The sequence below is a fragment of the Manduca sexta genome, chromosome 2, assembly GCF_014839805.1.
Source record: "Manduca sexta isolate Smith_Timp_Sample1 chromosome 2, JHU_Msex_v1.0, whole genome shotgun sequence".
Classification (NCBI taxonomy): domain Eukaryota; kingdom Metazoa; phylum Arthropoda; class Insecta; order Lepidoptera; family Sphingidae; genus Manduca; species Manduca sexta.
In genome coordinates, this window is record NC_051116.1 from 6,558,651 (window position 1) to 6,581,829 (window position 23,179).

Sequence of the window (23,179 nt, forward strand, 5' to 3'; positions counted from 1 at the left end):
TTCTGTACAAGAATTTTGAGGGTGTGTGAAATCTACCACTCTAGGCCAGCGTGGTAGACTAAGGGCTAATCCCTCTCAGTAGTGGAGGAGGCCCGTGCAGCAGTGGGACAGTAAATAATACATAACTGAGGGTATTATATTTTATTATTTACAACGCAACAAAAATGTTGCCAACCCCGCCACTGGTGCCATAGATAAATCAATGTTTTTTCCGCCGCGGCTACCGTGCGCCCGGCCTTAAACGATATTTATGACTCGACACGGACTTTTAAAATGTTAAAATATGAACATCAATTTGTATCAATTTAAATGAAAATGCGTAAAACGTAATTTTATTTGTTTACTTTTTTTTTGGTAATCCGTTTGTTGCGCAGGCGCGTCTTCTAATTATTCGTTGCTAACTTCAAGAAGTTTCTGGAAGAGAAATGGTTATTTGTTAGTCATAAGAGCATTTAGTTAAAAATCTGAAAGGTATTTTTTCTGCACATATATCGGCATGACTACTTGTGGATTTGAATTTACTATGATGGTTTCCGTGTACTTTTAGAAAAAAGCTGTTCATTGAAGACAGTTCTGTAATATAAAGAAAATTATCTCATATGTATCTAATAAGTAGGTACTAAAAAAACTAACTTAATAATACTGCATTTCAATGGGATCTCTATTTAGTTTTCTAGTATTTGAAAATGCATTAATCGACAAATCTAAATAAATAAACTTGTCCCACAAAACTTGAAATCTTTCAATAATAATAATCCTAATGATTTCTTATGTTTACGCGAATGTTAGACATTGAAATAAAAACTATTTACGGATTTTATCGTGCTTTTTTATATTATTATTTTCTCCCGACTGCCTCGGTGGCGTAGTTGTATTGCATGTCCGGTACAATAGCGCTTTGAGGTCCTGGGTTCGAATCCCGGGTCGGGCAAAGTGATATTTGGGTTTTTCTGCTCAGTATCAGCCCGGAGTCTGGAATTTGTGCCCGATATGGCGATAGGCTCGCCCTCTATCACATCATGGGACGGAACATACTTGGCGAAAAGTGGGTGCCCTAGTTGCACCTCTGCATACCCCTTCGGGGATAAATGCGTGATGTTATGTATTTTCTCCCGACGTTTCGAAGAATTAAATGTAGAACAGTAGTTTTTATTTCAATAATAATCCTTATTGTGCATATTATATTATATATTAATAATTCGTTATATATCAAGTTAATAATCTTCCTATAAATCTTTATTTTTAAATAAAATTTCAACGTAATACCCACGTCACGATATCTTTCAAGTCATGCGCTTCACACAGATTGTTATGGCCCAGTCCGAGGCCTCTGTCGAAACTGTGGAACACTAGCGGCGCTCCTGACTTCTCTCGTGATTGTGCCAAGGTGTCATGCAGCTTAAACACACACAAAAGCTATTACATTTTAATCGCACACAAAAAAATTAAGAATTTAAGATAACAAAATGTAATATAGTGCCACCTAGTAGCAACGTAGTAAACTAACAGCAATTTGCTGTATGTGTTTATAGCATAGTGCAAATAAAACTGACTAGATGGCGCTGTCTTTAAATTGTAAATGTATGATACCTTTACAGCCAGCTCGTATGGTACAATCTTATCGCCTCTGGAATGCAGCATTAGTATTGGTAAGTGAGGAGTCGCAGTTAAATATTGGTCTGTGGTAAATGCGTATTCTGTTGATAATGTGAATGGCTTCACAAACATATCTTGGAAGTATGGCAGCCATGATACTAGCTGGTAAAAAAATAAAAGTTTATAATTATTATAATTTTTGAATGTAATATTTTTATTAACTTCACGTAGCGACAACTATTGCACTAAGCAACAATTTATTATTTAGTCAGGTAATCAACATAATCTTACCCTTGATTTCGCTATATACTACATATTATACTCAGATTTACTAGTAGTTTAAAAGTTGATTGACAGGTGGCGCTAAATACAATTTATCTTACATATTTTATTACCTTAGAAAATGGGTGGCAAGCGATCTCGTCCATCAAGTTATTGAATGGAGCCTCAAGAACCAACGCGTCTGGCTCCGGCAGGGACTGTAAATTGAACTCTTTGCAGAGGTCCGACAGATGGGACACCATGTTTGCGGCCACTGCTGTACCTGGGAACAAAAACCATTCTCACATTCTTAAAGGAAGACTATAACGCCCTCTGAAACTATTTGTTACGCGCCGCTATCCTAGCCGATGACATTGGGCGTTTCCGGAAGTATTCGGCTGCGCGGGCAGGCTGGTAGAAGAGAAGATATGTCACGCGGCGACTATTCTATTATTCTCTCTGGTTAGACGTTGTCAAAAAATGTCTAAAATTGTATTCTGTAATCATTTTGCTAATATAATGTTTACTGTTTAAAGAGCATTTAAGGCGATACCTCAAGGTCCATTTTCATACATTTTGTTTCACCTTTAATCTGGGTAACTAAACAAGTATTGGCAAGTAAAGAATTTAAATTCACGTCTAGTTATCTAGTGATTAGTTCTCGCAGTTGAAAGAAAAACGTAAAAATAATTAATAATCATGGATATTTCTGCCTTTAAAATTTCGTCATATTAAATTTGAACAATAAAAAAGAGAGAAAAGAGAGCGACATATATTTTATAGATTTAGTAATAAGGTCTGATGGTGAAGCACCTTAATATAAAATTCTATATATGAATAAAATCACAATAGTACCAAGCGAATGTCCCCAGACAACAACAGTGGGCCTGCTGATGCTGCTCAGCGATTCCATGAGCCAGGAGTACATGCACAGAAGGTCTTCAACCACGCCCTGCTCCGTGGGCCGCACATGTGTAGAGTCACCATAACCTTAAAAAAATATACAGTGTGATTAAAGTGTGGCAAACGTCACGACTCCGTGTCGCTTTATTGTGATTGGTTGAAAGACTGTCACGTGACCAACGCATTGGCCTCTCGACCAATCACAAATATGACCAACAACATTGACTTCGAGTCGCGTTTTTGAGACCTAAGATTATATTACAGAGCGGAAATTGTGAAGATTGTCATACAAAAATTTTGCGCTTATGTGATATTAGCAAATTTTCTGTAATCATCTCTCGTCAGTCGACATTCTATTGGACCCAACTTCACTTACCATCAGGTGCAGTGCAGTGCAGGGGTCACTGCCGTGCCCCAATAATAAGATAATAAAAATTACAGTTTTATGTATGAAGTTGACAATTTGTATCAGTTTTATGGTGAAGTTATAATTTATTTGATGGATAAATTTTTAGTGGAAACAAAAATATTGCTCTTCAATGTAATAAATAGTATATTCAATTTACACATACCTCGATAATCAAACGTGATTATGTGGAAATTGAGATCCTGGAATACTTTATACATCTGCAGCCTGTGGGGGGACGCTCGATGGTTGGAATTGCCTGCAACGTAAAGATTATTCAAAGCATTATGTTATAAATGAGAAAGTACCTTTGTTATGCTTTCCCGGATGAACAACTGATCAGATTTCGATGAAATTTTGTAAGGAGATAGTTCGAGACCCTGGGAAGGATATAGGCTACTTTTTTTCCAGTAAAATACTGCGGGTCTTTTATCTCGAAAAACTGTTTCACGTTGCTAAGGTCACATTAACTTCTTTTTCCACCTATCAATAACTATCAAATAATTTACAAGTAACTTGGAAGACAGAAGTTATTGCAAATAGATTTTACCAAAATACTTACCATGACAGTACAGAACCACGGTATTCTTTGTCACCTTCAGTTCTTTAAACAATTTCTCGTCCAGCCTAGCGCAGTCCTTGAGCACAAACATCTCTCGGAACATCGAGCGTGGGACAATGTGCCATGCACCTGTGAATAGGATGTCATTTAACTCAGCTTACTTTTTGATTCTGTTCTTCTATAGTTTTATTTCTTTTTTTTTATTATTCTTTATCTTTAACCACATACTTAAATTAAAAGGACATTTATTTTTCAATTAGCGTTAACAAACTTTTTTGGGTGTTGTAGTTAGAAATAGACTGCTTCAATGGTGTTGTTGAGTTGCAAACGCGGTACGACTTTTACAATGAGGTGTTACACATCTGCCTACCTGAGAGACCTACCAGTATTTTATTATTACCAAGTTTTATGGGGCAATTGTCGATCTTTGACTGGAATTCTATATTGAAGTTTCTGCCACCCACAACGTTGCAGCTTGATGGATTTTCATAGTCTAAATTTCTTGGGTAATTTACTGCAATTAAATAAAGAAATATTGAGTAATAATGTTACGTAAAAGAACATAGAGCTGATGTGAAATACCGACGCGCTAAGAAGTCTGTCTTGCTGAATACGAGGAAGAAGGCTCCAATCATTATTGCGGCACGACAAGGCACCAATTCTTGCCAAAGATTACTGATTCCTACTTGGGATGATGCGCAAGACTGTTGAAATTTGAAAAAGAACTTGCGCAAGCCTAGGATCCTGTTCCACATTTAATTAAACGAGTACCCAAAAGACGGATGTCAGACTTCAAGATACTGTGAGCTTAATCTGCGAAGATCGAATCATCAATAGCAAAAAAATATATTTTTTATATTTGTGAAATGTAGGTAGATATTGTTACTTTGACTTTTCGTATGACTAACACCCCAGTCCGTCCTGTGACCACGAAGGCTGTAAAGTCTTCAAATCGTCGGGAGAAAATTAAAATACAAAGATCGCGAAAATATCCGTAAAATAGTTTTATTCATAAGAATAAATTGTCCACTCACTGCAATTAGAAAAGACCATTTTCCTCTGCACCGACTTGCTGTACTTGAAGAGTAGGGGCAGTACAGCCACCTGCACCACCAGAAGGCTGGCGGTCAGCGAAGCGCCTGTCACCAAAATCGTCCTGAAAACGTAAACAGCGCCCCTAGAATATACTACCCACGTATGTTCGAAGCATTTGGATACTATTGGCCGAAGGAGTTATACACGAGTCACGTGATAGTGTCTTGACTAATCACAACTAATGCGAAGTAATGCCAGCCCTGTATATCAATAGCACATGCCTCTTCTACTACTGAGAGTAACTGTAGTCAGCTTCTTCAGGATGTATTCTGAGTTTAAAGACTGACTAATCATTTTATATTACTATAACCGTGCTAGGAACGTGTCAAGCAAAAAGTTATTCGTTTAGAAAAATATGAGACTCCCGACTAGACCGTTCCGGCACTGACCAACACCGTCGCGTGCCATGCACGGACCGACATTTAATGTATTTCTTTTTTTATTGCTTAGAATGACGAAACGAGTTTACCGTTCGCCCGATAGTCAGTAATACGAGCGCCCATAAACAGTAGAAATACCACCCAACACTTTGAATTACAAAGTATTGTTTGGTATTCATTCCATTGCGTTCGCCATCCTGAGACATGAGATGTTAAGTTTTATTATGTCCAGTAGTTACACTGGCTACAATGTCCTGCTAACCGGAATATAACAGTGACTACACACTGCTGCTTGGCGGCAGAAATAGACATTGCGGTGGTACCTACTCAGTCGGACTCTCACATATGAAAGACCTACCACCAGTGAGACATATAAAAACAAACACAAATTAATCAGTTTGGAAAATTCTTTATAGTCGTTATGGTGGCGTCAGCCGCGAGCAAAAGCTAGTCTATCAATCAACTGTACAAAGTATTTCATACCCAATAACCATATTGTATTGGCATTAATCTATAATTCTTCAAGTCCCTTTTTTTATTCATTTTACAATATTTTTATTGATTTTTATGTCTTTTATATAAAACGTTATCATGATTTTGACATGAAGTTTGACATTGTTTATTATTTTATTGAAAAAAAAAAAATGAAACAAAGCAGTATGATATACGCATGGAGGTATCCAAAAAGGTTTTATTATACTACGGAAAAGCGTATATAACGCCATTGGACCCTGTTCAGTTGACGCGTTAGACGCGCGTTAAAATCATAATATTATGAAGTTTAGATCAGCGTTTACACTATTTGAAAAATATTTATCGAAATGGAAAACCTACGATTATTTATTAATTTACTTATAACAAGAACATATAACATCAGTTCACGCCGACCACTGCACTAGGCTCCAGGGCCGTATCGCAGTAAAATTATAACCTATATGTGCAGATAGATTTGTAGAAATAATTAAATTAACCCGTGACCATGACGGCTGCAAAGTTTTCGAAACGTCGGAAGAAAAGTAAAATATTAAAACCGCCATAAAATTCGTAAAATAGTTTAATTTAAATGTCTAACATTCGCGTAAACTTAAGAAATCATTATATAGAAATATTTATCAAAAAAAATAGAAACTATGTATACTTATTGAGATTATTTAGAAATAAAACATTCATTAATAATTATTTAAGCTTTAATGAGATTGATAAATAAAACATGAAAATGAAATCTTAGGAGAGTCCTGTATCTAGCAGTAGGCTTCCTTTGGTTGATGAAGATGATGCTTAATACTAAAAGTGCTTCTGCTGCGAAGTTTTCAATTCTCAGCGTCTGAAAAAAAGGCGCTAATTAAAATGTCATCGAAATAGATTAAAACCTGTAAGAATTAATATAAATTTTCTCAAAATCTACTGCACGCGTTATTATGAAATTTGGTATGGAGATAGTTTAAGAACCTGGGAAGGTTTAGGCTACTTTCTATCCCGGGAAAATATACAGCAGGATTTTTATGGAAAATTCCTTCACGTGGGCGAAGCTGCGAATAAAATCTAGTTTTATTATAATTAGCTCACTACAAACACAAACCAGCAAACAGGCCGGCCTAATTGTATCGACTGGCGAAGGATCTCTCGACTGACACTATCCCACTTCGCTTACCATCAGGCAGTGTCAAATTTACATTTCCCTTAAGGCGATACCTCAAGGTCCATTTTCATACATTTTGTTTCACCTTTAATCTGGGTAACTAAACAAGTATTGGCAAGTAAAGAATTTAAATTCACGTCTAGTTAGTGATTAGTTCTCGCAGTTGAAAGAAAAACGTAAAAATAATTAATAATCATGGATATTTCGGCCTTTAAAATTTCGTCATATTAAATTTTAAAGGCCGAAATATCCATGCGAGAACTAATCACTAACTAGACGTGAATTTAAATTCTTTACTTGCCAATACTTGTTTAGTTACCCAGATTAAAGGTGAAACAAAATGTATGAAAATGGACCTTGAGGTATCGCCTTAAGCCTTAAGCCATTCATTTTATGGGAGCAAAAAAAACCACGGTTGCCACTATGCTGTCTTTTAGGCCTAAACGGCTTATTGACAAATCTGGCAATGCCATCAGATAGGTACTTTATGATTACTTTGTCGAGGTCTTAAAAAAATGGTGTAATAAAAGCCGTCTGAGTATAACCAATACTCAGACTGCAGCTCACTTTCGTTCGTTTTGTCCTTTAGGATCCTCACGTTAGTTTATGACCCCGTCTCGAGTATATCAAATATCTTCCCCCCATCTTTAAATTAAAAGCCAATTCCCGCAATATAATAAGTATTAACAAAACTGTAAATTAAATGTTCATAACCGGAGTAACTACAAAAAGTTTAGTTACTAGCTTTTGTTTCCGGCCTCGCCCGCGTGAGAGATAACTTTTTTCCGATTTACTAGATATGTATCGTTATATTATGACCAAATTACCATAATCATTATAAATTGTAGCATATGCATTATTCCGATGTATAATTAATATTACTTTAAAATTTCATCCAAATCCGTTCAGTAGTTTTTTCGTGAAAGAGGAACAAACATTCATACATCCTCGCAAACTTTCGCATTTACAATATTGGTAGGATTTATTTAAATATCATCCTTATAATATTATAGATCTCATTTTAGATGGTCTGTTTCATAGGCGATCTTTGTATTGTATTATAAAATAGTATTTAATACCTGAATAAGCCACTAGCCCAATAGCCCGCCTCCATTGCCGCCATTGCCGCCTAGACCTAAAATAAAAAAAAAAATATAAGTGACACTGCTTCGGGGACGAATGTATTGCTAGTTCCGAATTGAATCCCGAATGGGTGAAAATTATATTGTTTTTTTTTTCTGTTTCAATCCGGAGTCAGAAATTCGTGCCCGATAAAACGATAGTTGGAATGTAGGTGTTCTAGTTGCACCCCTCCATAATTTTATATGGAACAGCAAATAATACGAAAACGCTTCTGTGAAAACAGCATTATAATTGGTTAAGAATTGCGGCGGAATTTGGAGTTTTGCCGTGTTTTTTTGCGAGTGCAATAATAAAATAAATTGTTACGTACCACCGCCGAGAAGACCGCCAATTATTTGTTTTTCTGTAACAATACAATCATGTTTATAAGTTAATACCTTGTATAATAATAAATAATAATAAATCAGCCCTGTTTTATATACTGTCCTACTGCTGGGCACGGTCCTCCTCTACTACTGAGAGGGATTAGGCCTTAGTCCACAACGCTGGCATAGTGCGGATTGGTAGACTTCACTTCAAAAGTCCTAGATAACTTCTCGGTTCCCTCACGATGTTTTCCTTCACCCTTAAAGCGAGCGATAATTCACAAAGAATACACACATAATTTTTTATAAATCAGAGGTGTGTGCCCTTGGGATTTAAAACTGCGGACATTCGTCTCAGCTGTCCGTTCCACACCCAACTAGGCTATCACCGCTTTTTAGACATTGCATATCACAGTCTAGATAACAAGGCGTTATATTGTTATACTTTTGTCCCTAGTAAAGGAACTAATATAGGACCGTCTGTTGATGTCCGTCTGTTTGTGTCATGACACTATTTAAGAACACGAGGAGGAATCATGTTAAAATATGGATAATATGACGTCACGTACAATTTTTTGAGAAATAGTCTCTAACATTCCATGGCCTTTACCAAACCTCTGGCGAAAGCAATAAAAAACGATTTGAGAGACCATAGGCGAAAGCAATATTGAAACGACGCTAGGCCCCGGGAAGAGCAAAAGAAGTTCCCTGGTCTTACAGTTTCGTCGGTAAGATGGTAAAAAAAGTCCTGCAAGGCATTCAAGGCTCCAGGCACTTGCTTCGTCTTCCCTAAAGTTACCTATGCTTACATTTATTAGTATGTAGTTCAGTAATTAAAATAATGTTCGTTACTTACTCTTGGCAAGCAGTCCCAATTTTGCGCCAAGTATGCCACCAACTAGAAAGATATTATTATAATTATTTACAATTAGGACAACTAGTAGTTGTTACATAATTTATAAAGAATATTATGTATTTGCAATAATTTATTTAACCAGTTATAGAGCATGTGTTTAAAATCCTTTTTATTTTTTGCTAGATTTTTCATTAGTTTATTTTCTATAATATACATAAATAGTATGTTATATAAAAAATGAGTATCTACCTTCTCTTATTGTAAGTAAATATATAAAATATTGCATACAGTTGAACCGGTGAAACATGCTGCATAGGTTATAATATTAATTTACGGTAATTTATAAATCTTTTTAGCAAAATAAATTGATTTTTATTGATACTTTATAAGTAGATCCCTATAATATAAATGCAATAAAAAAGCGCTATATTGTATATACTAGTATAATTTACTTACCAGGCAATCCTCCACCAGAACCACCATCTGTGAAATAAAATAATAAGAGTCAGGCCTGAGTGTATTTATGATTAAAAGTGATGTTGCCACTGCGACAAATTGTCTTAAATATCAACAAAAAGTAATTATAATTTTACGCGACCTAATAGCACTATAATAAAGAGTTTATCACAGCGGCAACATTACACTTTCAGTCCGAAATACACTCACACACACCCCATATTTGCGCTAAACTACAAAATTATCAGAATATTATATTATACTTAAATGAAAGTGGGATTTTTGGTAAAAATATTCGTTATTCATGAATAATTTTTGGCACAATGTTAGCAGAGGGAAAGATGACTATGTGGTTTCATTTATTAAAGCACTGTCAAAATATACATCAGTAGCTTTTGGCTTCGCCCGCGTGAAAGAGTTTTTCGGGATAAAAGTCCCACTATATTTTTCCGGGATATGAAATAATCTCTAACCTTCCCAGGGTCTTAAACTATCTCCATACTAAATTTCATAAAAATCCGTTCAGTAGATTTGGAGAAAATCAGTAACATACAGGCACAGACCACGAAGGCTGTAATGTCTTCGAAATGTCGGGAGAAAACTAAAATATTAAAACCGCGATAAAATCCGAAAAATAGTTTAATTTTAACATACATACAGACAGAAAAGGTGACTTTGTTTTATAATGTTTAGATTGACGATAAAAGTAAAAAAAAAATATATTAAAAATAATTAAAATGTTACTCACTGGGGTTTGGTTGGGGTTGGGGATACCTTCTGTCATCATCATAATAGCGTTCCCCGGAATATGGTCTTGAGTTGTCATACGGATATTGGTCATCATAACCTGCAATCAAAATGTTTATACTGTTAGTGATCAGTGTGGAGCGATCTACAACAGATGACCTGGTTAATGCAAGCAACTTGGGTATAGCTGTTCATTATCTAGGAGAGGGGCGGTGGCTGTTCTGCAGATATATTATAAAAAAAATTAAAAGACAAAAAACTTTTTAAAAACAAGTTTTTATTACTTGTTAATAAAAACTAAAAAGTTTAAAAATAATTTCAACCCCGTTGTATTAAATATTTGCGTTTTTATATCAGACACATTTTTTTATAAATAAAAGCGTGTGTGTTCGCCGCCATTTTGTTACGGCGGCCATATTGGATCGACAACAAAACTAAATTTATATGATTGCATTGCCACGCTTAATTAAGATACATGCCAAATTTCGACTCAATCGGACACTGGAAAGTGGGTGAAATTTGGATTTCAAGATTTCATTACAAACACCGGAACAGGTGAAACTAAATAAAAGCTTGTAAAAAAAGGAAATCGACTAAAGTTAAGATATCACGTTCTAGAAATATGGTATTTAATATTTTGTACGTTTTATAAATTTCGAAAAATGCTTCTAAAAAGACACTGAGCGCGCCATTTTGCTGGGGGAGCATCTTAATAACTGCATTTTTTTTATATGCGTATAAGCGCGCTTTATTTGTTTATTAACGTGTGTGTGTGAGTTTATTTGTGTGTTTGTACTTACATTCGGAATAAGGTGACTGTGGCGGGCCTTGGGAACCTGGAATAATAATAAAATTGTTACATTGTTCAAGTAGAAGTCAAGCTGAGATATTGACAAACTAGTTCGTTTCTGTTCTTGCTATATAAGGTCGCGTGAGCATCAGACGGTCTTTATCCTGAAGTCTATCTATTAACCTAGGTCACAATTCTTGACATTTTACGATCGTAATCTCCTAACGATACATTCTGTCAATTCGATTTTTTATGACTTAATTTTTTGTTATTGCTTTGAGTGACGAGACGAGCTTGCTGTTCGCCTGGTGGTAAGCGATACGACCGCGTATCTGCATTAGAAACACCATCCAACACCTTGAATTACAAAGTATTGTTTGGTGGTATTCCACTCGCGTCGCGTTCGCCATGCTAAGACATAAGATGTTAAGTCTTATTATGTCCAGTAGTTACACTGGCTACAAAGTCCTTCAAACCGGATCACAACAGTGACTACAGAGAATAGTTTCGGTATAATTTTACGATTGTTAATTTATATCGTTATTTATCGTCCTAAGAATTGATACTGGAATTAAAATGATATGATTTCTTAACACTTACCAAAGCTAGGCTGTGGTACAGCCGATACACCTGTAGATAAAGATATATAAATATATTAAGTAGTGGTACAGTATACATTCATTTGGGGCTGACAGTACACAGGTACTTTGACAGAAACACGTTCCGTAAGAATATGTACAGTCACTCACATAAGTAGCTCGAACAAAATTTCAAAACGTTTATTCTTTTTTTTCACAAAAATAAAATAAAATTGATTGACTAAACATCAAACAAAAAAAAAAACAGTTAAACTCCACTTGATAGGGTTATTCAAAGTTTCGAGTTTGATCAGCTAGTTTCGTGGTTGACTGTACCTTATTTTCTCGTTGGCGTAGTTGTATAGGGTATGCGGCACGACTCTTGCGTTGAGCGTTATCCTGGATTCGAATCCCAGGCAGTGACAGATTGGGTTTTTATATCTTAAAAATTACTCAGTCGCAGTTCGGAGTCAGGAAGTTGGCGGTGTGATACCCCCGTGCCTCGGAAAGCACGTAAAACCGTTGGTCCTGCGCCTGATCTCTCTACGGTCATGTCGGATTGCCGTCACACCGGACTATGAGAGTGAAGGAACAGAGAGTGCTTGTGTTTTGCGCACTATAATATCTTTTGCGTGGCTGATGAGATTGGCTGCCGAGGTCGAAATTCGCCGCAGTGCATTATTGTAAATTGTAAATAATATTTTGATATTATTATCGCATATATTCTTTTGAGGCTGACTATACATTTTGAAATTTATAAATATTGGTATAAAACATTTTATATGTTTTTTTTTTAAGTTAATGTGAAACATTAAATATTAAATCGACAAAAGTAATGAACATTAAAATTTTCTAAAGAAGCTTTTGATTTTTTTTCTACTTACTGTAGGCCGCAATCTGAAACAAAATTAAAAATAAATTTAAAAGATGTGGAACAAATATAAAAGCAATTAATTCTTCGTGATACAAAACGATTCTTTTTATTGTTTAAAAATCGTTTTGCACTACTAAATAATATACTTATCACCTTAAAACATAGTTGAATAGCTTTATTTTTTTTTGGTTCCCTTGAGTTTTACATGGAAATTAAAGGATATACATATATAAATCGTACCGAAATTTATATATAGACATTTTTGTTAAATTCTAAAATACCAGTTTTTTTTATAAATAACCTATCACCGATCTTTTGGTCAACGTCTTACGGATTGCCGCGAGACATCAAGGTAGGGGAACTATCATAATTAGTATTCATAAAAAAATAATAAATGACCACAGACTTTTATAAGAGAAACACATTATAGAGAATCTTAGGGCAATTTACGTCCAGTTTATTTTCGCTCTGAAGTGACATCAGCTTCTACGCTCTCAATCCGCTGTCCGACGGTGAATAACTTAACGTTATCACCATTTAAAAGACAGATATCAACATCTCAAATAACATCTTAAGTTACAGCAAATGACGAACTTAGACAGATGAGTTTTGGTTATGAAACAACCGACTCACCTGAGTACAAACTGTTAAATGAGAATTCAAACTTTGTATATTAAAGTTCAATATAAATGTCTACTTGAGATCCTACTCAAGTGTGAGATTGATTTATTAATACGGCTCTAATATACTTTTTCGAAAGAAAAAAAAACACTGCAAACTGGCAATGGCTAAGAAATGATTAATCTAATACTACCCCTTATGAAAAAAATATACTGTTAATTGGCAATGGCTAAGTTATGATGCTCTAGCAACTCTATCATCGAAAGATACCCCCCGAGGCAATTCTCGTGCGCTCGGTCTTCAAATACACGCCCATGTACGGAGGGACATTCGCAGCCCAAGACACATAGTTAAGTGTGTATACCTCATGGTTGCCAGTTCACATTGAGGGCTATAAGGGCTCGCGAACAGTTCTTAGCCTTCTCCCCTCTTCCCATCCTAAGAGGGTTCCTTCTTCTTCCCCCACATATCCTAACCCTGATATCCCCTTCTAACTTTCCTCCAGGGCCCTGCAGTCGCTACGCCGGGGGATTCCAGTATCCCTTTCGCAAGTATCTTCCAGCGTTGACCGTAGCGACTGATTAAAAAAAAAACATCCCAAAATATTTAGAAAAATAAAACCTACCTGAAGCGCAAGCGCGACCACAACGAAAATGAACATTACTTTGCACATTTTTAATGGTTACTTTTCAATTAAAGTAAAATGTTTTACTGTAGAAATGAAAAACTTTCGCAGTATTTATACGAGTAAGCTGTTTACTCAGATGCGAGTTTATTTTGAGATGGGACATAAAGGTCAAACTTGCATTAATCTTTAATTAGCATCATTAATTGTAAAAGTAAATAATATTCCATAAATAGTTATGCTAATTCTTTTTTATTTTACTAATATAATGAGAAAAATTGTAAAAATGTTCGGATGTATGTTACGAGTAAATGCAAAAACGTCTGAACGGATTTGGATGAAATTTAGCACAAGGACAGACTATGTCCTTTATTAAAAAAAATATCCCGCTAAGTCAACCTGAGTAATAATTAAAATTTTAAACTTTTTTTTAAATATTTCGCGTTTTCGGCGTAAAAATAGGATCATGGATTATTACAGTGATTTATATGTAGTCACTGTTCTGTTCCAGTTTGAAGGACATTGTTGCCAGTGTAACTACTGGACATAATAAGAGTAAACATCTCATGTCTCAAGATGGCGAGCGCAGTGGAATACCAAACAATACTTTGTAATTCAAGGTGTTGGATGGTCTACTGTTTATGAGCGGTCGTATCGCTTATCATCAGGCGAACGACAAGCTCATCTCGACATTCAAAGCAATAAAAAAAAGCTGGAAAGACTATTAACGCGAGTAAAGCCGTGAGCAATACTTAGTTAAGAATATATATTGTTAGGGTTTTCATTGTTCAGCATAGTTTGCGTATTGAAAAGCAAGGTGAAATGCCTTTGAACTCTGATTGTTATTGATGTTTTTATTGTTGAAGAGAATGTGACCGGGCAAGTGTGTCATCTGAAGATAGATCACCTTTCAAAACGTAGGAGAAGCTGGCTGGTAGTAGAATATATTTTGTATTTGCCTCGGTGTAGTTGTAATTGTACACAGTATGAGTACGACTACCACGCTGAGGTCCTGGGTTCGAAATCTGGGTTGGGCCAAAAAATAATAGCGATTGGGTTTTTAGCGGCGTAAAGGTAAACGACCGCTGTAGAAGAACAGATGGTTACGTTCCTCTATGGAAGGAGGTCTCCAGTCAGGCAGATGTTGCTTGTGACCGGCCGCGGCCCCTCCGACAGTTCCTATTCGGAGGTGGGATATATGCTGCACGTCGTGCAAATTGTGCAAGCGTAATCCAGAATCGTGTGTCACCATCTTGCGTGATTGCTATGCGATAAATCACTATAGTTGAGTCAGTACCACATAGGTCTTCTCGAAGTTCCGCTGATGTTGACGAGAGGTATGTATGTGTACCGCCATGGTGTTTTCGTCTTAAAATTATTCTGTCGCAGTTGGGAGTCAGGAAATTGGCGGTGTGATGCCCCCGTGCTTTGGAAAGTACGTAAAGCCGTTGATCCTGCGCCTGATCTCTCTCCAGTCATATTGGATTGCCGTCTCACTAAATTAGTAGAATGAATAAACAGTGAATATGTATTGTGTACACACTTGAACACTATAATATCTCCTGCGTGGCTGATCTCTGCTGAGATTGGCCGCCGTGGCCGAAATTCGGGTAGAAAGGAATCAATCATATTTTATATGCTCATGTTAAAACCCGCCAAAGTGGCTTACGTAAGTATCTTGTTCCAGGATCAGCCTGTGTATATTCGATTTAAAATTGCTTTATTGTTTACTGGGGCCTTATTCTCTATCCCGCACGTTATTTTAACAGTGCGTAACAAGCACGTAACACAACGCGTTATGTTTAGGACTATAGTACTCGGCAGTCGACGCGATCATGACAAACAGCGATAGCCTAGTTGGGTGTGGAACGGACTGCCGAGACTAATGTCCGCAGGTTCAAAACCCAAGGGCACACACCACTGGTTTTTCTTAAAAGTAATATGGGTATTCTTTATCAATTATCAGTCGCTTTATCGGTGAATGAAAACATCGTGAGGAAACCTGCACACCGGAGAAGTTCTCTATAAGAGTTTGAGGGTATGTAAAGTCTGCCAATCAGCACTATGCCAGCGTGGTGGACTAAGGCCTAATCCCTCTCAGTAGTAGAGAGGGCCCGTGCCCAGCAGTGGGAAAGTAAATATTTAATATTAACTACATAGTGATTGAAAACGTTAATAAATAAAATTAAACACTGTTTCCGTATATTTGTTTATGTATTTATCTAGCAATTTTAATTGATCATCGACTCTAAAATTGGTAACTTTATACCTGTTATGTTCAATGCTTTGTCAAACCAGATTGATATATTTTCATGCTCTTTGACGGAATTCACATCGGCCGCTTATGTAATAGTAAGTAATAATAAAATCCTATAATAACTATTGTTCTACGCTATAATAACTATCTGTAAAATAGTTGTATATGGAAAACCAATAAATAAATAAAATAAAAAAGAAAATTTTAAACTATTTTTTTGGGTTTTGAAGGCTGTTAATTTTTATTTCATATTTCGGATTCTGGGTCCGTTTTTGCCGGATTCAATAGAGCTCAAAACTCGTAAGATCCGACAATTTTCGGATTGCGATCCCTAAATAAACAAACACGTATCATGCATATATCTACGAAGGGGTATGCAGAGGCGCAACTAGGTCACCCACTTTTAGCCAAGTGTGTTCCGTCCTATGGTGTGATAGGGGGCGAGCATATCGCCATATCGGGCACAAATTCAAAACTTCGGGCTGATACTGAGCAGAAAAAACATAAATATCATTTTGCACGGCCTTGAATACCAACCCGGGACCTCAGAGCGCTGCCGCATAGACTCTATCCTTATTCCTAAATAAGGGGTGTTTATATCCATGGTAAAAAATTTAAATATACACAGCAATCAATGTTTAATTGAATTCCACAAATTTTAAATTAAATAAATGTTTATGTAGATATGAAGTAAAACAACAATGATATAAATATTTTATTATTGATACAAGGAATAATAAAAAAAAACTTTAATTTTTTTCTTTTACCTTTTTCTTGAAAAAGTTTATCATATTATTAGAAGTGTTACTGACTTAACATCTCATGTCTCAGGATGGTGAGCGCAGTGGAATACCAAACAATACTTTATACTTCAAGGTGTTGGTGTTTCTACTGTTTATGGACGGTCGTATCGCTTACCATCGCCACATTTGCCCCCGTAGCCGGAATAGGGCCCCATGACCTTATGTAGACATGACGACAAGCTTGGTATCAAAATTACCTCCGTTAAACTTAAAGTTAAAGTGTAAGCGGCGATAGCCTAGTTGGGTGTGGAACGGACTGCGAAGACGAATGTCCGCAGGTTCAAATCCCAAGGGCACACACTTCTGACTTTTCTAAAATCATGTGTGTATTCTTCGTGAATTTATGATTAGGAAGGAAATATCGTGAAGAAACCTGCACATCTGAGAAGTTCTCTATAGGAATTTCGAAGGTGTGTGAAGTCTACCAATCCGCACTAGGCCAGCGTGGTGGACTAAGGCCTAATCCCTCTCAGTAGTAGAGGAGGTCCGTGCAGCAGTGGGCAAGTATATAATACAGGGCTGATATTATTATTATTAAACTTAAAGTTCCATGCAAGTTTAAGTTTAATTAGTCAAGATGCATCCGCTCGTGTTTGGATAATTGTATCCGCCCGCGACCATACACAAAGTGTAAAAATCCGCCATAGTGGTTCACGTAAGTATCGTGTTCCGGGATCAACGTGTGTATATCCGGTTTCAAATAGGTCGGGATAATAGGGTATTTGACAATTTATTTTATAATTTTTATAAAATATGTACATTGTTTAAATTCTAAAACAGAAGAAATCATTGAAATCTGACGTAAAATCCACAAGTTATAAGCCATTGAAAGGACATTGTTCTGTGCCCATACATAATTCGCCCTGGAACCAACAGCAATGGAAAAATGTTTGTAATATTTAGAATCATTAATAAATTCTCATGACATATTATTTATAAAACGGACAAGCTGGGATATCGCATCAATCCAAAAAACGATGAGATTTGGAGGTTATAATTGATAGTAAACATTGAAAACTTTTCAATGTTCAAGGAAGATTTATAGTCCTATCATTTACGCTTTAAATATGCTTTTTATTGATATAAGTACCTATCTAATATATATAAGCCCTAAAGATTCATCACTATGTAGGTATCTGATTATTTTTTACTTAAATCAGGCTATTTTAAGACTTGATTCATATAATTTTTTATAAGTGAAAAGGTACCTAATTATGTAGTTATAGTATTTACATCCTCTAAGAGTACCCTTCAGATTTTATGTATTTTCTATATATACGTACGTCGTACGTGTTCCCCGAAGAGACAGACAGAGGCGCACTGTTGAGCATTCACGCTTCATCAGAAGCATGGCATATTTTACACACTTTTGGTAGACTCTTAGGGCATGTAGGATTAAATTAAACAAATAAAAAAATATTTTTTAGTTCATATTATTTATTTCCTCATCACCTACATTGTTTTATAAAATATTATCTGAGTATTTTGCAGGAGGGTTGTTGTTATGGTATTATTTATCAATTCAGTTTTGCCAATCACAATCACCGAGTCCGGAGTTCCAACATTCTATTACAGAGCACGCAGCTTCTACTAACATTGTTACAGCTGAAGTATGTATAGGCTCTTGGACCGTGGTCCAACATGCTGTACATATACGATCAAGGGCTACAAACTGAAAAAAAAACAAACAAATATATTATGCTCAAATTAGAATGGCAATATATTAATATTGTGTCACACGGAAAGCAGATTTATGTATTCAAATCTTCCAGCTGAATTAAATGTAAGAAACCTTCAAGCATATGACACACATTTTTTAATGAACAATATACTTGCTAGTTTGCTCTTAAGTTGCCATAGCCACATGCTAAAGTGTGTAGTAAGTAGTATACAGTACAGACTCTGTTCGCTATCTCCACGCAGTTACCAAGAACAGGAACTGAGGAGCGAACTAGAAGTTTGGCGGCAGTTAAACTTGTACAATTAAAGAAAAATGTGCTTACCAAACGAGGCGCTGTCCATTGTTGTATACAATGGCGAATCTGAACGTTCTCCAACACCATGGATCCGCCAGCAGAGCCACAATTAAGAGCGTTTACGCATCCGCGCGCCGTATGTCTCAAAAACAGCACTTTTCGAAGGAGATAATATCCATCAAAACATTATTTTAAAAACATATGAATTAGTAATTATTATAGAAAATTTTGTTGTCTAAAAAGTTAGTAGAGAAAATTTTTAGATTTATTGAGTATTTGTAAATTGTTTAATGATTACTGAACAGAGGTTTTCAAATTTGCGCTTCGAACGTCTAATTCGAAGCTCAAAATATCTTAAACCACTAAGGAACATAACAATATGTTATTTTTATCTAACTAAAAAGATCCTGAAGAAAAAAAGTTGGTAGAGAAAAAATATCTTTTTATGTTTAATTCATGAGAAATAAAAATTCAAAGAATTCGAAAATTTCAGAAATGTTGGTCATTTAAATGATTTTTTTATCAATATATCTTACTTAATTGAATATAATATTGGATTACTATAATAGAAGAACATCTCCTTAAAAACATACAATTTAAAAATTCAACAAAATTAGTTCTGTTATTTTTCTATAAATATTTTAAATACCACTATAAAACGCAACGCGCAAATCGTTTCAAATTAGTCCGCCTTGAGGCTTTCTAGAGAGAGGACGTGTCGCTCGTCGCTCCGGCGAGACTCCAGTTGGACTTTGCTGTGCGTAGAAAAAATAGTCACGTGTATACAGTGATTGCCACATCTTAGTACTTTAGTAAGTAAAATATTTTTTCTTTAATGATTGACAATAATTTTAGTAGTTACTATAAATTATTATTATATTATTATGTTTCAGACACAATGGGAAGTAAAGCTATTTCTAGGCAAGAAAAGGAAACGTAACAACGCTGAAACTTCGGCTAGAGCAAAAGCTAAAAGATTGATGTACTAATGTTATAACATGCGTCTGTAGTTATGGTTGTTGCTTTTTTTACTCATTAAACACTTGAGCATAGTTACTCGAAGGAAAAAAATGGAACCTAAAGCTAAAAACAATTAGCCCATTGAAATGTTACATGAGCTTTGTATTTTTTAGAGGACCCAATTTTATTTTTAGAGCATGTGTGGGGGTCAATAGAAGCTTAATCTCAAGTTTGTGAGGTCGCCCCCCTTGTCCCCCTGGCCGCCATCATGGAAGAAGGGGTGAAAACACTTTTTTCGCGATATCTCGGAAACTATGCGTCTTACATAAATTTTGTAAAGTCATAATTTGTAGCAAATTGTTTTGCCTACAAATATGTTTAATATAACTTTTTGCCCTAAATTAAAAATTAAAGAAGTCATAAGCAAAAATGTGAGAAAATATTTATAAAAGTTTTCTTTTTTGCTCTATAACTTTTTTTTTTACATTTTACAAAAAAATTACCTCATACTAACTTGTAAATGATCTTTTGAGGAAAATTGTTCCCTATAATTTTTTTATTTCATTCATTTAAAACGCTGTTACAGCGCTCCAAAGTTTACCGGGTTGGTCAATGCTCATGAGAATCCGGTCGAAACAAAATGTTTAACTTATTTTTTGATTTTTTTTATTGTAAATATATTATCACAATTTTTTTGTTAAATTCGTACAACTTTACTTATTTATTCCTAACTCTTTTCTTTGTCATAGAACTTACCAAATTTAACTTATCGAATGTTATGCAGGTAGAAAAGGTATGAGTTACCATTTGGGGATAAAGGAGAAAAAAACATATTTGCAGGCAAAACAATTTGCTACAAATTATGGCTTTACAAAATTTTTGTAAGACGTATAGTTTCCGAGATATCGCGAAAAAAGTGTTTTCACCCCTTTTTCCAAGATGGCGGCCGGGGGACAAGGGTGGCGACCCCACAAACTTCAGGTTAAGCTTCTATTGGCCCCCCACACATGGCCCAAAAATAAAATTGCGTCCTCCAAGAAATGCAATATTCGGTCCTTAAATTGTAACATTTCAATGGACTAAACGCACATTTCAAAACTCGTTTTACGCCCGCAGCGTGCGCGGTTGTATGCGGTACCCGCTGTATTGGCGGCCAACTAGTAGAATCGTGCGGGCCACGGTAGCACCAGCGCGCTCTGTGGTTAGTAGGTGGGCGACTGCAGTAGTCGGTAGGGGAGGGGTGATCACAGAAATCTGACGCCATTTTCCTCCATCGTGATCGTTTCTGATATGTGTCCATGGCGTTCTGGAACTCAACTGACCGTTAACTCTCCATCTTGTAACCGCCCGCCTTGCGATAATCGCTGGCCAAGTTTGCAGGACATAATCGGAACCGCGGTGGTTACAAATCGCAGAGATCTCCGGTCGTCATGAGTTTAACCCTGTGCAGGTTTCGGCGTCATTATACTTGTACAAATTAAACGCGTCTAGATCCATATGCAGTTTTACTTAAGTATGTAGTGTTTGCGTAAACTTCGATAACAATAATAGTATATTCTATATATTTTTTAATTTTTAGGTAATCGTGCCTGATATTACACTCAAAATAAATAAGGTTATTAAAAGCCGCAAAATTATAGATTTTCAATATTTTTTGGATCAAATTAAAACACTCAATAACCACAACAGAGCAACAGGTTGTAGTATCGAACATTTACAACTATTGAAAGAGAATGTTTGCTTGCAGTCAACATTTTTAATGAAGTGTAATATGTGCAATATGGAATTTAAGCTATTTAAGCGCTAAGAGATATACTGATAGTATGGACGTATATCGTGGAACTATGAATGGAGCTATGATGACTAAAGTTAGTAGATCAAATTTAAACGAACAGTTAGCGTCCATAGATTTACCAATATTAACGCAAAATGTTTACATGAAATGTTACGACGAGTTAGCTAAATGATTGAAATTAGCTGCAGAGGACAGGATGCAAGAGGCCGCTAGGGAAGAAACTGATAAAGATGTTGCCTGTGGCGATGTAAAAGACGATATTCCCATACTTACAGTCAAAGCTGACTGCTTTTGGTCAAAAAAAAGTACAGAACCAACTATTTTGCTTCGTCGTGTGTCGCAAATATTATGCAAAACTATGGATATAAAACTGGTAAATTGTTATACATGGATGTACAATCGATCGATTGATGATCGATGTCACTGAGAAGCAATACCTATTAAAAAAAACTATCCAAAAAAATATAACCAACTTCCGAAAAAAGAAGTCTTTTATTTCTCACTTTTTAGTTATACACCTAAAATGACATCTCATTACATACACCTTCTGACTCAAAATATAAATTCCAATATGTAATTTCTAATGACTTAATTAAAATTTCAATACGCTAAATATTAAAAACTGCAGATCTATGGAGTAATTATGTGGTCCATTATAAACATTGTAGCACAGTAATTTCCTGATTTATTGTCTGATTACGGAGTTCTGGTGCCTATCTTTCGGCTTCATGATGAGCTCCACTTTACTAAAGGGTACTTTCTAAATGCAAATGCTTAAATTTTTTAAGCATTTGCATTTAAAAGTGAAAAATAACAATTTTTAAAATTTCCGTTAAAATTTGTTAAAAATGTTTATTTTTTTTTATAATTACAAAATGATACATATAAACTATTTCATGATGAATTCTTATATATTTAATAATAGAATTCTTCATTTATCATAAATTCATAAATCATAAGTTACATTCCAATTAGATAATTAAAGCGAAAAGATCAAAATTGGTTGGTCTGACTATAAAGATAGCCGACGCGCTAACTCTACGCACACAGCTACGCAACGGCTCTGTGTGAGTGAATTTTGCGAAGAATTACCTATAGTTGACTTCACGCGCGGCACGTAAACGCTCTTAATGCAAAAAGCAATTTCCATTTCGTATCCGTTATCAATGCCAGGTAAATTGTTACATCAGTTCACAAAGTCTAGAAATCACAGCCAGTGAATTTCGATATCGTAATCAATTGCACAGAGTCTTTATAATAACCGAATCGTCAATGATATAGTGAGAGTCAGAGAATTATAATATATTATATGGAAAATGAGAGTCTAGTTTATTTGTCTCTGATGAGTGAAGTGTGAGTGACATTAAATTGAATTGAAAAATGAAGAAAGAATTAGGGATACTACTCGACTAGATTCTGGATCGATTATATCAATCATTTATACAAAAATCGATTTTATTCAACACAGGGTTATTTTTATTCGGAAAAATATTTAGCGGGACCCTTATCCCGGGAAATCTTTTACACGGGCGGATCCGATAGTAATTTAAT

At 35.6% G+C, this 23,179-nt stretch overlaps 2 protein-coding genes across 2 annotated transcripts; both read right to left on the reverse strand.

Annotated features, from left to right (window-relative positions):
* Positions 1–324: 324 nt before the first annotated feature.
* LOC115456356 (lysophosphatidylserine lipase ABHD12) lies at positions 325–6,209 on the reverse strand. Its single transcript, XM_030185374.2, has 10 exons — positions 5,687–6,209; positions 4,763–4,884; positions 4,129–4,242; positions 3,729–3,857; positions 3,333–3,425; positions 2,713–2,847; positions 1,992–2,140; positions 1,591–1,758; positions 1,271–1,398; positions 325–414 (listed from the first exon to the last, which is right to left on the reverse strand). The coding sequence occupies exons 1-10, from the start codon at positions 5,695–5,697 to the stop codon at positions 384–386; spliced, it is 1,080 nt and encodes a 359-aa protein (XP_030041234.1). The 5' UTR covers positions 5,698–6,209; the 3' UTR covers positions 325–383.
* Positions 6,210–6,372: 163 nt separating this feature from the next.
* Positions 6,373–13,935, reverse strand: LOC115456370 (eggshell protein 1). Its single transcript, XM_030185394.1, has 10 exons — positions 13,838–13,935; positions 12,602–12,614; positions 11,740–11,769; positions 11,150–11,185; positions 10,351–10,449; positions 9,603–9,629; positions 9,147–9,188; positions 8,296–8,328; positions 7,922–7,977; positions 6,373–6,527 (listed from the first exon to the last, which is right to left on the reverse strand). Exons 1-9 carry the CDS (start codon positions 13,883–13,885, stop codon positions 7,934–7,936), a joined length of 372 nt encoding a protein of 123 aa, XP_030041254.1. The 5' UTR covers positions 13,886–13,935; the 3' UTR covers positions 6,373–6,527; positions 7,922–7,933.
* Between the last annotated feature and the right edge of the window lie 9,244 nt (positions 13,936–23,179).

What these genes read in the sequence shown, in the direction of transcription:
- LOC115456356 (XM_030185374.2), bottom strand. An exon ending in CATACGAGCTGGCTGTAAAG is followed by an intron (nt 1,399 to 1,590) that starts GTATCATACATT and finishes TGTGTGTTTAAG; the next exon opens with CTGCATGACACCTTGGCACA. An exon ending in GACTTGAAAGATATCGTGAC is followed by an intron (nt 415 to 1,270) that starts GTGGGTATTACG and finishes TTTCTCTTCCAG; the next exon opens with AAACTTCTTGAAGTTAGCAA.
- LOC115456370 (XM_030185394.1), bottom strand. Translation starts at nt 13,885, where the DNA reads ATGTGCAAAGTAATGTTCATTTTCGTTGTGGTCGCGCTTGCGCTTCAG. An exon ending in CCAACCCCAACCAAACCCCA is followed by an intron (nt 9,630 to 10,350) that starts GTGAGTAACATT and finishes TTTATTTCACAG; the next exon opens with ATGGTGGTTCTGGTGGAGGA. An exon ending in TTCTGGTGGAGGATTGCCTG is followed by an intron (nt 9,189 to 9,602) that starts GTAAGTAAATTA and finishes ATATCTTTCTAG; the next exon opens with TTGGTGGCATACTTGGCGCA.